The sequence below is a fragment of the Sceloporus undulatus genome, chromosome 1 (genome assembly GCF_019175285.1).
Source record: "Sceloporus undulatus isolate JIND9_A2432 ecotype Alabama chromosome 1, SceUnd_v1.1, whole genome shotgun sequence".
Taxonomy (NCBI): Eukaryota; Metazoa; Chordata; class Lepidosauria; order Squamata; family Phrynosomatidae; genus Sceloporus; species Sceloporus undulatus.
The window spans coordinates 3,131,790-3,146,124 of record NC_056522.1 but is presented as its reverse complement, the minus strand read 5'-3'; the positions used below and the strand labels follow the sequence as shown (position 1 = coordinate 3,146,124).

The window sequence follows — 14,335 nt, the reverse complement described above, 5'->3', positions numbered from 1 at the left end:
TCTCCCTCAGAGGCCGAACGATGACAGTTAGGGAGGGAGGAGCCTCTTTCTTCAGGCTAGCCCCTGATGGCACTGGGCCAGCCTTCTCTCTCCCTCAGAGGCCGAACGATGACAGTTAGGGAGGGAGGAGCCTCCTTCTTCGAATTTTTTTTTTTTAATTTTTAAAATTTGCAGATGACACCAAATTAGGAGGAATAGTTAATACTCCAGAGGACAGGATCAACATTCAAAATGACCTAAATAAACTAGAAAGTTGGGCTACAGCTAACAAAATGAACTTCAACAGGGAGAAATGTAAAATACTGCACTTAGGGCAGAAAAATAAAATGTACAGATATAGGATTATGAGGGACACGTGGCTGAATGAAACTACATGTGAAAGGGATCTGGGAGTCCAAGTAGACCACAAGTTGAACATGAGTCAACAGTGTGATGCAGCAGCTAACAAGGCCAGTGCGATTCTATGCTGCATCAATAGAAGTATAGTGTCTAGATCAAGAAACATAATAGTGCCACTCTATTCTGCTTTGGTCAGACCTCACCTGGAATACTGTGTCCAGTTCTGGACCCCACAATTCAAAAAGGACATTGAGAAACTAGAGCATGTCCAAAGCAGGGCGATCAAAATGGTGACGGGTCTGGAAACCAAGAAGCCCTATGAGGAAAGACTCAGGGATCTGGGAATGTTTAGCCTGGAGAAAAGGTTAAGAGGTGATATGAAAGCCCTGTTTAAGTATTTGAAGGGATGTCACATTGAGGAGGGAGCCAGCTTGTTTTCTGCTGCTCCAGAGAACAGGACCCAGAGCAATGGATGCAAGCTCCAGGAAAAGAGATTCCGCCTCAACATTAGGAGGAACTTCCTGACAATAAGGGCTATTTGACAGTGGAACTCACTCCTTCCTCAGAGTGTAATGGAGTCTTCTTCCTTGGAGGTCTTTAAGCAGAGGCTGCATGGACATCTGTTGGGATGCTTTGATTGAGAGATCCTGCATGGCAGAAAGGGGTTGGACAGGATGGTCCTTGTGGTCTCTTCCAATTCTATGATTCTATGGGGAGGACATTGGAAACAAAAAAAAATCTGTGACTCTTCTGTGACTTCACAGCAGTCCAGCCAGTTCCTTCTAGATACAAGGGCTTAGCATGTGTAACTCCTAAGAGTATTGGTTTTGCCCAGTGAGGGAAAGGGGCTGGAACTGCTGATTGTGTTCAGAAGAAGAGAGAAAGAGCTGGATTTGGAGATGAGTTGCCATTGTCAGGACTAAGGATTAGATCCTTTTTACCTTCCTTGAGGAAGGTATTTCCAGTTATGTATTCAGGAGAAAGAGAGCCAGTGTGGTGTAGTTGTTTGAATGTTGGGTTAGGACCATTTTGCCACTGGCAGTAGCATGCGACTTGGCTTAATGGCAGAAGAGCTCAACTGTGGGGGTCGTCTACCTGTCCCACCTCTACCTAACATGGGGACCTTCTAGATGCCCTTGTGATTCCCATGTAAGACTTTATTCCTCTACTCTCCCCACTGGACACCACCATCTCTGAATATCTGTGGATACCACAGACACCGTGCATCTGAACTGAAGCCTTTCAACAAGGCTTAGGTTGTGTTCTCAGGAGAAGTGCATAATACAAAAAATAATCTATTAAATAGAACCTTTCTCTTTAGACTGAATTCAAGTAGGTTGTGATTTTCGACCAATCTCTATCAAATTCTTTGACTGATCGATTCCTGAGTAGTTGTGTGAGTTTATCATTCTCCATATTTTCTTGTAGCTTCAAATAACAATCTGAAATTTCAGGTATATTCTCATCTTTCCAATGTCTTGCATAGATGTTTCTTGCCGCGACAATCATATCGAACAGGACCTTACCATATTCTTCCCTTTTTTAAAATACAAGGCCAAATGCAAGGACATGGAGAACTCCCTGCGGGACAAGGTGAAAGACTTTGGAAGAATGCAGTCGGATTACAGACTCATTGCAAACCACAATAAGGTGAGCAAAATTCCTCTGAGCTCCAAGTGGGCAAAGCAGCTGGTCTACGATGCCAGGATATATCTGGAAGTCCCTTTGTGCCATGATCAGGTAGGCAAGGAGGCCAGTAGGTTAGAGATGTCTTAGACTGCATCTGCAGAAACAACACTTTAACTGCCATAACTCTGTAAATGGAAGCAATTGATTTGAAGGCATCCTTCACTCTTATCTCAGGGGTGGGCATGATGTGGGTTTGGGGCCACGTGGCTCCCCCAAGGCTGTTTTTGGGGCCTTCCACCTCTACTCCTCATTTTCTGGGGAAGAGGAGCCACTGAAAGCTTGTCTTCATGGGTCAGAACACTCCAGGTCCAGTGCTGGGCACCACAATTCAAAATTCAAAAAGGATGTTGACAATTATTATTATTATTATTATTATTATTATTATTATTATTATTATTATTATTATCTTTTATTTATAAAGCGCTGTAAATTTACACAGCGCTGTACATACAGTCTTTTTAATTGGACGGTTCCCTGCCCTCGAGCTTACAATCTAGAGCAGTAGTTCCCAACCTTCCTAATGCAGCACAACAGTTCCTCATGTTGTGGTGACCCAAACCCATGAAATTATTTTTGTTGCTACTTCATAACTGTTATTAAATAGGTGTTTTCCAATGGTCTTAGACGACCCCCATGAAAGGGTCATTCGACCCCCAAAGGGGTCCCGACCCAAGGTTGGGAACCACTGATCTAGAGAGACAGGACACAGAAGGAGAAGGGAGTGGTGGAGGGGAAGCGGATGAGGGCCAGCAGTTCTTCTCTACCTCCGAGGCCTGGATCAGGGGAGATGGACTGGAGGGAGGGCTTGACTTCTTAATGGATGGTTAATCATCTTCCAGGGAGGCCTGTTGGAGCTAGCCTGCCTCTCTAGTAGGATAATACATATAAAATACATAGCAATACAGGAAATGATTCAATAAAACAGGCAACAAAAGAACTTCAAATAGCAAGTGACAATTATGCAATGCCTGGGAAGGCTTCTCTGAACAGGATGGTCTTCACCTCCGTTTTGAAGCTGGTTAGAGAAGTGATGGCCCTTGTGTCTCGTGGGGGAAGAAGGTTCCAGGAGTGAGGGGCAGCGAGTGAAAAGGGGTGAATCCGAGATGGGGCAGAGGAAATCCTGGGCTGGGACAGCAGGCCTTGACTGGAGCGTGTCCAGAGATGGGACACCAAAATGGTGAAGGGTCTGGAAACCATAAAGCCCTATGGGGAGCAACTTAGGAAGCTGGGTAAACTTGGGTTTCTAAATTTGGATAAGGGGAGGAAAGGCTGAATCAGATGCAAACGTTGTGACAAAGGTCCACACCTGATTTGAGATTTTGGCCCTGCATCATATAAACAGCATGCAGTGACAGATGCAAGAGTTTGTTTTAGTATACAGTATTAGTATGCAGTGGGCCCTCCAGATTTGCTGGCGTTATGGGCACAGGACTCTCATGAAAGTGGGAAAACCGCAAATAAAAAAACACTATATTCTTTTACCTGAGAGAACACCTCTCTAGGAATCTCCAGGTCCTCCAGGGAAATTCTGTGGTCAAGATCTGCCAGATGTTGACAGTGACATTGCGCTGGAGGATCTACAAATACCTAGAGAAATATTCTCCCTAGGAATCTCTAGCTCCGCCAACAGAGTCATGCTAGAGATTCCTAGAAAGAACAGATGAATCAAATCCACAAAAATCAAAGCCGCAAATGTGGGGAGCCAACTGTATTATTTTAATATTTAAGCATTTTATAATGTTACGTTATATCATCCGTTTTTAATTATACAATTGCCCCTCCAAGTCTGCAGACTTGAAATATGTGGACTTGGAAATCTGCGGAGGGGTGACTCCTATTAATCTGAATGGGGTGCACATGTACGACCCCCCCCCACCACATGCACATGCCCTTTCAAGCCTATGGGGCTTGAATATGCGCGAGATTTCAAACTTGTGGGGAGGTCCGGAACGGATCCCCGCAAGTTCAAAGAGGGGACTATATATGTTTGATGGTCTACCCTTTGGTGTAAAAGGCATTATAAATAAACATTATTATTGTTATAACTTCGGGGATTTTGAAGTAAATAACCCACATAGACAAGCCCTAAGTTGTCAGGTCTGGAAGCCTCATTTCTTGTAATATCGTCACATTCCTCATCATTATTATTGCCATGATTTTAGAAAAGATCTTTCACACCCATCCACCAGTTGCCTTCTTTTTGGCTTAGATTTCTCATTCTCTTATTGGGAGGTTGGCATTGCATTTCAAGCGTTGCCCCTTTTCTGGAACTTATTCAGATAGTGTAAATAACCTTGGTAAAATTTGGGTTGGATCTGCATTGCTCACGTGAATTTCAAATGCATCTGATTATGTTTTTTTTGGGGGGGAGGGCTGCAACAAACATACAAAACCCAGGAAAATTGATGTCGTTGGGGGTTTTCCCAAGGTTTTTTTTTTAAAGATTCCCATTGTCGGCTGTGTGAATAATGGGTGCAGATAGAGCCAGGATAAAACTCTGCATGTCTTGAACGTGTTTTGAACACATCTGCATCTTCAACTCCATCTTTATTCTCAGTGCTGACGCATGTGAAGTCAAAGAGCAGCGGTTCCAATAAAAAAGTAGTGGAAACAGATCGGGGAATGCATGAATTCAAGGATATAGCCATGTTAAGTCTGTAGAATCAGTGCATAGAGAGATCTTGTAGCACCTTTGAGACTAACTGAATAAGTGAGATTATTCGCATAGTCTCCTTGCTAAACGAAACGTATAGATAACCGCTTAGTTTGTCCTTTTTTCCCTCTCTCTCTCCCGTGGTTTTCCTCACTGTCTCCTAACCAGGCGGAAAGCGGCAAGCTGGAGAAGGAGATTAAAAAGCAGTTTGAGGAGTTACACGATTTCTTGCGGCGCGAGGAGAGGGCCATGTTGGAGGAGTTGAGAGAGGAGACCCAGAAGAAGCAGGAACTGATTGAAGACAAAATCAAGAAGCTGTCAGAGGAGAGTGACGTCTTGCTGCAAGAAGTTGTCCAGCTGCAGGACGACATGAAGGACGATGACATCTCCTTCCTCAAGGTAAGGATGAGAGGCCAAAAGGGAAGATTATTTTCATTCATACAGTAATTCAGAGAGAGTGCATCTTCTCTGATGAGTCCACCTGAGCCCTGAGATCCTCAGGAGAGAAGAAAGTTCTTGCAATCCCACCACCATCACAAAGACATACCCTCCCACTGTCTTGAGCAGGTCTCAGGGTGTTTCTACACTTCTCTTCTTTTCTTTTACAGTTGGCCTTCCACATTTGTGGCTTTGACCTTTGCAGATTTGATTACTTGTGATTTTGATTAATATGTTCATTATTATTATTATTATTATTATTATTAACCTTTATTTATAAAGCGCTGTAAATTTCTTTCTAGGAATCTCTCGGTCCTCCTGCACAACGCTTACCAGAAGTTGGCCATAGAGTTCCTAGAGAACCTAGAAGTTCCTAGGCATTTGTAGGTCCTCCAGCATGATTATGTGGTCAACGTCTGGCAGATGTTGACCAGAAAGTTGTGCTGGAGGACCTGGAGGTTCCTAGAGAAAACATTTCTCTAGGTGTTTGAAGATTCTCCAATGTGATTCTGTGGCCAGCTTCTGCTGAAGGTTGACCACAGAGATGCACTGAAGGACCTAGAGATTCCTAGAAAGGTGTTCTCTTACGTAAACAGGATAATGTTTGGTTTTGGGGTTGTTGGGGTTTTTGCGGTTTTTCAACATTCATGGAGGTCCTTCACCCCAACCCAACGAATGAGGAGGGACCACTGTATTTTAATTGTTTTAACTTCATTTATATGCTGCCATTTTCCCAAGATGGGACCCAAGGTGGTTATACAATGGGTATGCTGGCTTGCTGTGGGCCTTCAAGTCGTTTCCAGCTTATGGTGACCTTATCATGGGGTTTTCTTGGCAAAATTTCTTCAGAGGGGGTTTGCCATTGCCTTCCTCTGAGGCTGAGAGAGTGTGACTTCTTGCCCAAGGTCACACAGTGGGTTTTACATGGCCGAGTTAAGATTCCAACCCTGGTCTCCAGAGTCCTGTATACAATGGATATACAATTTGTTTAGGGGATTTTTTTTTTACTAATTTCAAAAAATATATAAATTTTGCTTTTGCCATTTTATATAAGGGAAAGCATTTTATTATATCATTGTATATAATGAGAGTTGAGCATCCACAGATTTTGGTATCCACAGGTGGTCCTGGAACCAGACTCCAGCACAGGCCCACTGTACTTAGTCGCTCAAAGAGTCACTTTGAGTCACTATGATTTAAACTTGGCTTAAACTAAATGACATTGGTAAAAAACCTTCTGCTTTTTAAATTGATTATTCATACATATATATATATATATATATATACATACACACAGTAGCCCCTCCCAATTCGCGGGGATCCGTTCCGGACCCCACCCCCTGCAAAAATGACGACGCGTAAATATTCAAGTCCCATTGAAAATAATGGCTCATGCATGCCACCATTTTGTCCCTCCCTGCTTGTCCCTCCAGCAAAGAGCAAGACCGCAGACTCCCAAGTCAATGAAAAAGAAGGGACAACTCTGTGTGTATGTGTGTGTATGAATAATGAATTTAAAAAGCAGGGGTTTTTTTTTACAAAAGGCATCTGGTTTAAGCTGAGTTTAAACCATAGTTTAAACCAATCCGCTTTAAACTGGCCATCCCTGATGAGAAACCAGCCTTGGGGTCCTATTTTGCCCACTCCTGGGGTGAATCCTTAAGGTCACAACATGCCTTCAAGTCCATCTAGACCTGTTTTTCTGACCGGGTTTGGAAACCATGCCCTATGAGGAAAGACTGAGGGAGCTGGTATGTTTAGCCTGGAGAAGAAAAGGTTAAGAGGTGATATGAGAGCCCTCTTTAAGTATTTGAAGGGAGTTGAGGAGGGAGGAAGCTTGTTTTCTGCTGCTCCAGAGACTAGAACGCGGAACAATGGATACAAACTGCAGGAAAAGAGATTCCAGCTCAAGATTAGGAAGAACTTCCTGACAGTAAGGGCTGTTTGACAGTGGAACACACTCCCTTGAAGTGTAGTGGAGTCTCCCTCCTTAGAGGTCTTTAAACAGAGGCTGGATGGCCATCTATCAGGGATGCTTTGAGTGGGAGTTCCTGCATGGCAGAAGGGGTTGGACTGGATGGCCCTTGGGATCTCTTTCATCTCTATGATTCTATAACTATCAGGAGCCACACATGCCTTCAGTGGATCATGCTCTGCTTTTTGCCCACCATGCTGCATTGTATTCTCATAGTTCTAGAATTTTTGGTTTCAGCTATTTGTTTTTATCATTGTCTTGAAAATTAACAAACTGTAAAATGGAGTCCCCTTGCCTTATTTTTCTTTTCTCTCTCCCCCAGAAACACAAAAGCCGGAAGCGCAGGTAGGTTTTCGTGTTTTCTATCACAACTTGAAAACCCATTGGTGTACATATTGGGTGGGAAAAGTATGGACTTTATCACACGGGGGAAATTGGGGGTTTAAACAGTGATTGTCCAATTAAAATAGTGCAATTAAGATTTTCACACACATCACGATTAAAGTAATTATCCTGGGAATAACTAGGGAATAACCAGCATTTCCCCTTGAATGATTTGTTGCTGTTTATTGTCTGGTTATTCCCAGGATAATGTCTCTTTAATCGTGACGTCGTGTGAAGATTTTAATCGCGATTGCACAATTTTCATGGCATAATCACTGTTTAAACCCCCAATTTCCCTTGTGTGATAAAGCCCTATGGCTCTATCCAGACCCAAGTTCCACTATATTTATTTATTCATTACTGACATTCTTGTTTTTTTTAATTTTTTAAATAAACAAATATAAAAAGTATAACAAAACAAATAGTCATGACCATATGAGCAGAACAACATAAAAAACACTATATGTTAACCCACCACAAAACCGACGTATAAACTAACACTAAGCGATTGTGATTTCCTTAACAACATAATTTCCATCTGCAAATGCAACTTCCCAATGGAGTGACTGACATTATTAATTTAAAAATATTTTTAAGAAGATATAGTTTTCCTTTTTTGACATCCTTTTTGGTATCAGGCCACAAAGTCTGAAAATGCATCCATCACGGTTGCTTAATTATAATGCTTACAGTCATGTATTACCTGCGTGTACTACTATTACGTAGTCTAATAAATCTCTTAAGTTTGCCACTTTTGTGGCCCTCTATGCCCCTCAAGACATCCTCCTGCGCTGTGAACACCCCCATTAAAAAAACAAAATCCCCGGGCTGATTTCTTGGCTAGATTCCCCCCTACCCCCAAAACAAAAAATGCATCCACAGTACATCCACATTATTGAAATAATGCAGCTTGACGCCACCTTAAACTGTCACGGCTTCATCGCATTGAATCAGGGATGTGTAGTTTGGTGAGGCACCAACACACTTTGGCAGAGAATGCATTAGAAAACTACAAATCTCAGGATTACATAGGATGGAATTGCAGCAGTTAAAGTGGTAGAATCCTAATTATAGCCAAATTAGTCTGTAGAATCCGTATGTAGAGAGATCTTGTAGTGCCTTTCAGCGCCTTAGCTGAAAGAACGAAGTTGGCAGCATGGGCTTTCATAGACTTCAGTCTGCTTCCTCAGATGCTTTTGGAGTTAAAGTGGTGCCAACCTGCATTATTTCTGCAGTGTAGATAGATCCTCTGTCTCCCTTGATCATTATCTAATTCACCAGCACAACTGAACTGACATGTGCTTTTGCAACTCAGAGTCAATCTCTGGCACCTTCAGTTCTAAAACCAAAACCTTTTCGCAGCCCCACAACCGAGATGGAAAGAATATTTAAAAAATGTTTGGAAAATGGCCGAAAAACAAGTCTCAACCCAAAACCGAGGAGTATCTTTGCAGTTTGCGGTTTATTCTACTTGAGTTGCTTTGCTGTTTCCTGGGAGCAATGTTTAGTCTGTGCAGAAAAATGTTGTCTTCTGCCAAGAAAGAAAGAAAGAAGGAAAGAGAATTGCACAGAATGCCCCAAAGTGCAAATGCTCTTTGCAAACTGCTCAGTTTTTGATGACTGAGAAATGAAAAACTTTAAGAGAGAAATGGTTGAATGATTTGTTCTTGCTTGCAAGGAATTACAAAAATGTATATCCCTCCCCCTATAACTCTTTACTCTCCCCTTTTCAATTTTTATTATTTTTCTTAAGATACTCGGTCTCTGTTATCATTAGCTACTAAGACAATCCAGTGAATTACAAACTGAGGTGTGGTACAGACGGTGCTAATGCGCCATGCTAGTTCTGTACTAGGGTTAAGGGACCGCGCAGCACCGCATGGTCCCTAACCCTAGTACAGCGCAGTGCCGTAACAATTGCGGTGCCCTGTATACACAGGTGCCGCCATTGTTATGTAAGTGCTGCGCGGCACTTACATAACCAGTGCACACTGGTTATGCCGCCCCTGCACGGTTTGCCAGCTGCAGAGGAAAAAACACCGCCGCCAACCCCGGACAACATGGAAGGTATGTACCGGGCCTGAGTTACAATTTGTCACTCCAAAATGACAAATCCTTCTACAAAGTTCATTTCCAAAGCAAATGCAATAAGGGGATACCATACAGTTTCAAAATGATCCTTTACAATCTCTCTTCTTCCCTTATTGGTTTGAAAAAGTTAGTTTATCCATCAGGGCTAGCCACCCAGATGCGGGAGGTCTCCACACTGCAGAATTAAAGCAGTTTGACACTGCTTTATCTGCCATGGTGGCCTCCAGTGGAATCCTGGGATTTGGAGTTTGGTGAGGTTTTCAGCCTGGTCTCTGAAAGACCTCTGGTGCCTCACCAAACTACAAATCCCAGGATTCTGTATATCCTGGCAGCTAAAGTGGTGTGAAACTGGTTTAATTCTGCAGTGCGGATACATTGCCTGTCTAAGCATCTGCAAAATGCATGACCATCCCTTTAACTCTACCAGAGAATTTGCAGGAATAGCACCAATCTCTCAACATCAGAAACATGCCCGTGTCTCTGTCATTTCTAAAAAAGTCCACATCTTTTTGAATGAATTGTTGTTGCCTTCTGTGCCAAATACACAAACTGTTTTTAGTCCACCACCGTATATGTTGAAACTGTTCAAAAAGCTGCTCTGTTCTTCTTAACCGGAGTCTTTCTCCTTTTTGGACTGTGCTTTCCAGAATCGCCTGGACCATAGAAAAACCCGAAGCTATTCCACTGGGCACCCTAGTAGAAGTCACCAAATACTTGGATTCCTTGCAGTATAAGGTCTGGAAGAAGATGCTAGATATCATCAAAGTGGGTAGGTTGCTTCACATGCTGGGTAATCTGTGTTAAATGTAGCTGAGGCTGCAATTGTTGCTGCTGTTGTTGTTCTTGTGTGTCTTCAAGTCATATCCAACTTATGGTGACCCTAAGGCAAAACTAAGAGCCAGCATGGTGTGGTGGTTTGAGTGCTGGAACACGAATCAACAGTGTGATGCGGCAGCTGAAGGAGCCAATGTGATTTTAGGCTGCATCAATAGAAATATAATGTCTAGATCAAGAGAAGTAATAGTGCCACTCTATACTGCTTTGGTCAGGCCCCACGTGGAATATTGTGTCCAGTTTTAGGCACCACAATTAAAAAAGGACATTGAGAAACTGGAGCCATGTGTCCAAAGGAGGGCGACCAAAATGGTGAAGGGTCTGGAAACCATGAAGCCCTATGAGGAGAGACTCAGGGAACTGGGGATGTTTAGCTTGGAGAAGAGAAGGTTAAGAAGTGATACAATAGACCTGTTTAATTATTTGAAGGGATGTCATATTTAACTGCCTTGACTCAGTGCTAGGGAATCCTGGGAATTGTAGTTTTTTGCAGCAACAGAGTTCTCTGACAGAGAAGGCTAAATGTCTCGCAAAACTACAGTTCCCATTATTATTATTATTATTATTATTATTATTATTATTATTGCATCATAAGTACATGGCTAATAATAATAATAATAATAATAATAATAATAATAATAATAATAATAGGATTTATTTATATGCCGCCCAATCACTGGGAATCCGGGCGGCTTACAACAGAGGGGAGAATAGATGGTTCCCTGCCCTCAGGCTTACAATCTAATAAGACACGACACAAAAGGAGAAGGGAATGGTGGGGGGGAAGATGATCAGGTCCAGCATTCTTCTCTCCCTCTGAGGCCTGGACCAAGGCAGAGGGATTGGAGGGAGGGCTCTTCTTCTTCAGGCTAGCCCTGATGGAGCTGGGCTTTACATGATAAACAACCAAAATACAGAGCAGATAACAGAATGCCCTACCATTGAGCCAGGGCAGTTAAAGTGGTCTCAAACTGGATTATTTTTGCAGTGGCATTTTGGTCTTTAGTTTCATGCACCGAATTATTTTAAAATATTGCGTGTAAGATTACCTTCAGGCTACGTGTATAAGATGTATATGAAACATAAATGAATCTTGTATTTAGACTTGGGTCCCATCACCAAGATATCTCTTTAGGTATATGCAAATGTTCAAAAATCTGAAATCCCAAACACTTTTGGTCCAAAGCATTTCGGATAAGGGAGACTCTAGCTGCATTGTCCATCCAGTCCAAGAAGAGGCTCCTTGTATCCACAGGAGGGCAGCAGTGCATAGTTAATGCAGTCATTGTTGCCCTGAGGGTTATTGAGATGGTGAAAATAATCCTGCTAGAATCTAGGGCCCCATTCCCACTTACATTTAAACCGGTTTGCATTTCGTGTTCGCTCCGTGTTGGTAAATCAATTCCAAAAGGTCCGTCGTTCCCACTATAGAAGTGGATCTTTTCATTATCCCCTTGTAATGCTTCTTTTTTGGCACAATTGTCGTCTCCACTAGTTTGCACCGCTTCAAAATGCATGTCAATCATCTGTGCATCATCGGTGACGTACGCAGCAGTCCGGATTGGGAACTAAATTATTTTTTAAAAAAATTGATAGAATATTTGATTCATTGGTTTTGCAGCTACTTGCCTCATTGTGCTGCCATCAGCCCAGTTGCCCGGCTTGCCACCTGAGTAATTGCAAGTAGTTGCAAAATCAATGAATCAAATTTTCTATCCATTTTTTTTAAAAAAAAATCATGCGCCTGTAGGTCACACCAGAAGCACAAAGGCAGCATTGAGGGGAGGAAATGGCAGATCTCCCCAAAACGGAGGAGGGATGGTAAACACCCCTCTGCCATTAGTCCCTCCAGAATGATGCAATTCAGATCTGTCGTTCCCACTTGTTGAACACGCTCTGGAATCTATGCCTTCCAAAAGAACCACCAAACTAGTGTCAGGAAAGAGCGGGGTTTTTTTGCATTCGCCTCGCTTCATTGTGATTGAAACCAATCACAGTAGGATTGGAACTGGTTTCAAATGGGAATGACGGCAATATAACCTGATCAGCAATTTGCTTTAAATGATAGTGGGAACATGGCTTAGGTTGAATCATTGTTGTTCACATGCATTTCAAATGCATCCGATAAGTCTTTGAGGGGGCTGCCAAAAACCTCCCTACTTAACCTGGGATAATCAATCCCAGGGGGTTTTCTGAGTCTTCCTAAGAGATTCACATTGTCTGCTGTGTGAATAACTGATGGAAATAGACCCAGGATAAAACTCGACATGCCTTCAATGTGTTTTGAATACAGTTGGCCCTCAACATTTGCAGCATTGACTTTTGCGGATGTGATTATTTGCCATTTTGATTAATAGGTTCTCTTTAGGAATCTCTAGGTCATCCAGCGCAACTCTGCCAGATGTTGACCATAGAATTGTGCTGGAGAACCTCTAAAGTCCTAGAGAAAACTCTTTTCTAGGCACTTGTAGGTCTTTCAGCATGATCCTCTGGCAGATGTTGACCATTCTGCCTTTGCACTTTCTTCCTTGACCTTTCTTAGGACCTTATCACACTAGCTCAGAAACTGGATTTAAAGTAGAAAAAAACACAAATGTGGGAGGTTTATCACATGACAATTCTGCAAACCTGAAATAATGTGAAAATAAAGTGAATATAAAGGAGACAAAAACAACACCTTTTTTACTTTCGCAAAGTTCCGAAAGTAAAAATACTTTCCGAAAGTAAAAAGATGTCGTTTTTGTCCCCCTTTACTTTCGCTTTACTTTTGCGTTGTATCAGGTTTGCAGAAACATCGTATGATAAACATCCCACATTTGCGTGGTTTTTCTACTTTAAATCTACATTAAATCCCATTTCCTAGCGGGATTCCTCTAGTGTGATAAGGTAGCTGTTCTAGGTTTTTACACTCTTCTACTAGTATTATGGTGTCATCTGCATCTCTCAGATCGTTGAAATGCCTTCCTCCTATTTTCATTCCTTTTTCTGTGTCCAAGAACTGCTTTTCTTACAATATGTTCTGCACATATGTTCAACAGATAGGGCGATAACATGAAGCCTTGTCTGACCCCTTTGCCAACTGGGCACCATTCTGTTTCTCCACCTTCTGTTCTGAGAGCAGTATCTTGTCCTGAGCACAGATTCCTCATCAGGACTATGAGATGTGTTGGCACTCCCATGTCTTTAAGGGTATGCCATAGCCTTTCATGATCTATGCAGTCAAAGGCTATAAAGTACATGCTGATTTTCACATACAAAGCAATCTTTTTTCTTATTTTTAATCAGGGAACTGGATTTCTCTGCAGAAATGTTGTTTTCCATGCAGAAAATGCAGGGGGGAAGCATACATGCACAGAATAAGTCCCCAACTGTGAATAGTCTTCATACACTATGCAGTTTTTGACGACTTCTCACAGGAAGGAGAAAAACGGTGATATGATTCATTCTTGGCTGGGAAAGCAACATTTTCATAGATTTGCATTTCTGCGATTCTGTATCTGGGAGAAGAAAAGTGACCTCATCTTCCCAGATCTCTGATGAATCACTGGAGATCCAGGAGTGTGGTCTCAGCTCCCACCCTTTTGTTGCTGCTTTCCCCACAACTCCAGCTAGTATAAATGGCCATGGCAGCAGGTCTTGTATCTTTGAAGCATTCCTCTGGAGGGATCTGGAACTGCATGGGCAGAGCATTTTCTTTCACCTGTATAACCTGTATACAGTACTGCCTTTGCTCATGGAGGTTATGTTGAGCTTTCTTCCTTGCTGGATGGCTCTCTAATTTAAGTGGGGAATTGCTGGGTGTAGTCATAACTCTTCATGCCTAACACCTCATAGAGTTGGAAGAGACCCCAAGAATGGCCATCCAGTCCAACCCTCTTCTGCCATGCAGGAACACAGAATCAAAGCACGCCTGAGAGATGGCCATCCAGCCC

The 14,335-nt window shown here is 42.5% G+C and overlaps 2 protein-coding genes across 7 annotated transcripts in view; both read left to right on the top strand.

The window, feature by feature from the left end:
* LOC121919807 (protein FAM71C-like) overlaps positions 1-14,335 on the top strand; it is a 1,121,343-nt gene that overhangs the window by 601,063 nt on the left and 505,945 nt on the right. The window lies entirely within an intron of this gene.
* TRIM35 (tripartite motif containing 35) overlaps positions 1-14,335 on the top strand; it is a 34,943-nt gene that overhangs the window by 18,451 nt on the left and 2,157 nt on the right. For all 6 annotated transcript variants that reach the window (XM_042448782.1, XM_042448800.1, XM_042448809.1 and 3 more), the window contains 4 exons: positions 1,894-1,989; positions 4,850-5,080; positions 7,417-7,439; positions 10,217-10,338. In XM_042448782.1, coding sequence (XP_042304716.1) covers positions 1,894-1,989; positions 4,850-5,080; positions 7,417-7,439; positions 10,217-10,338 — 472 coding nt within the window. The remainder of the gene's footprint in view (positions 1-1,893; positions 1,990-4,849; positions 5,081-7,416; positions 7,440-10,216; positions 10,339-14,335) is intronic.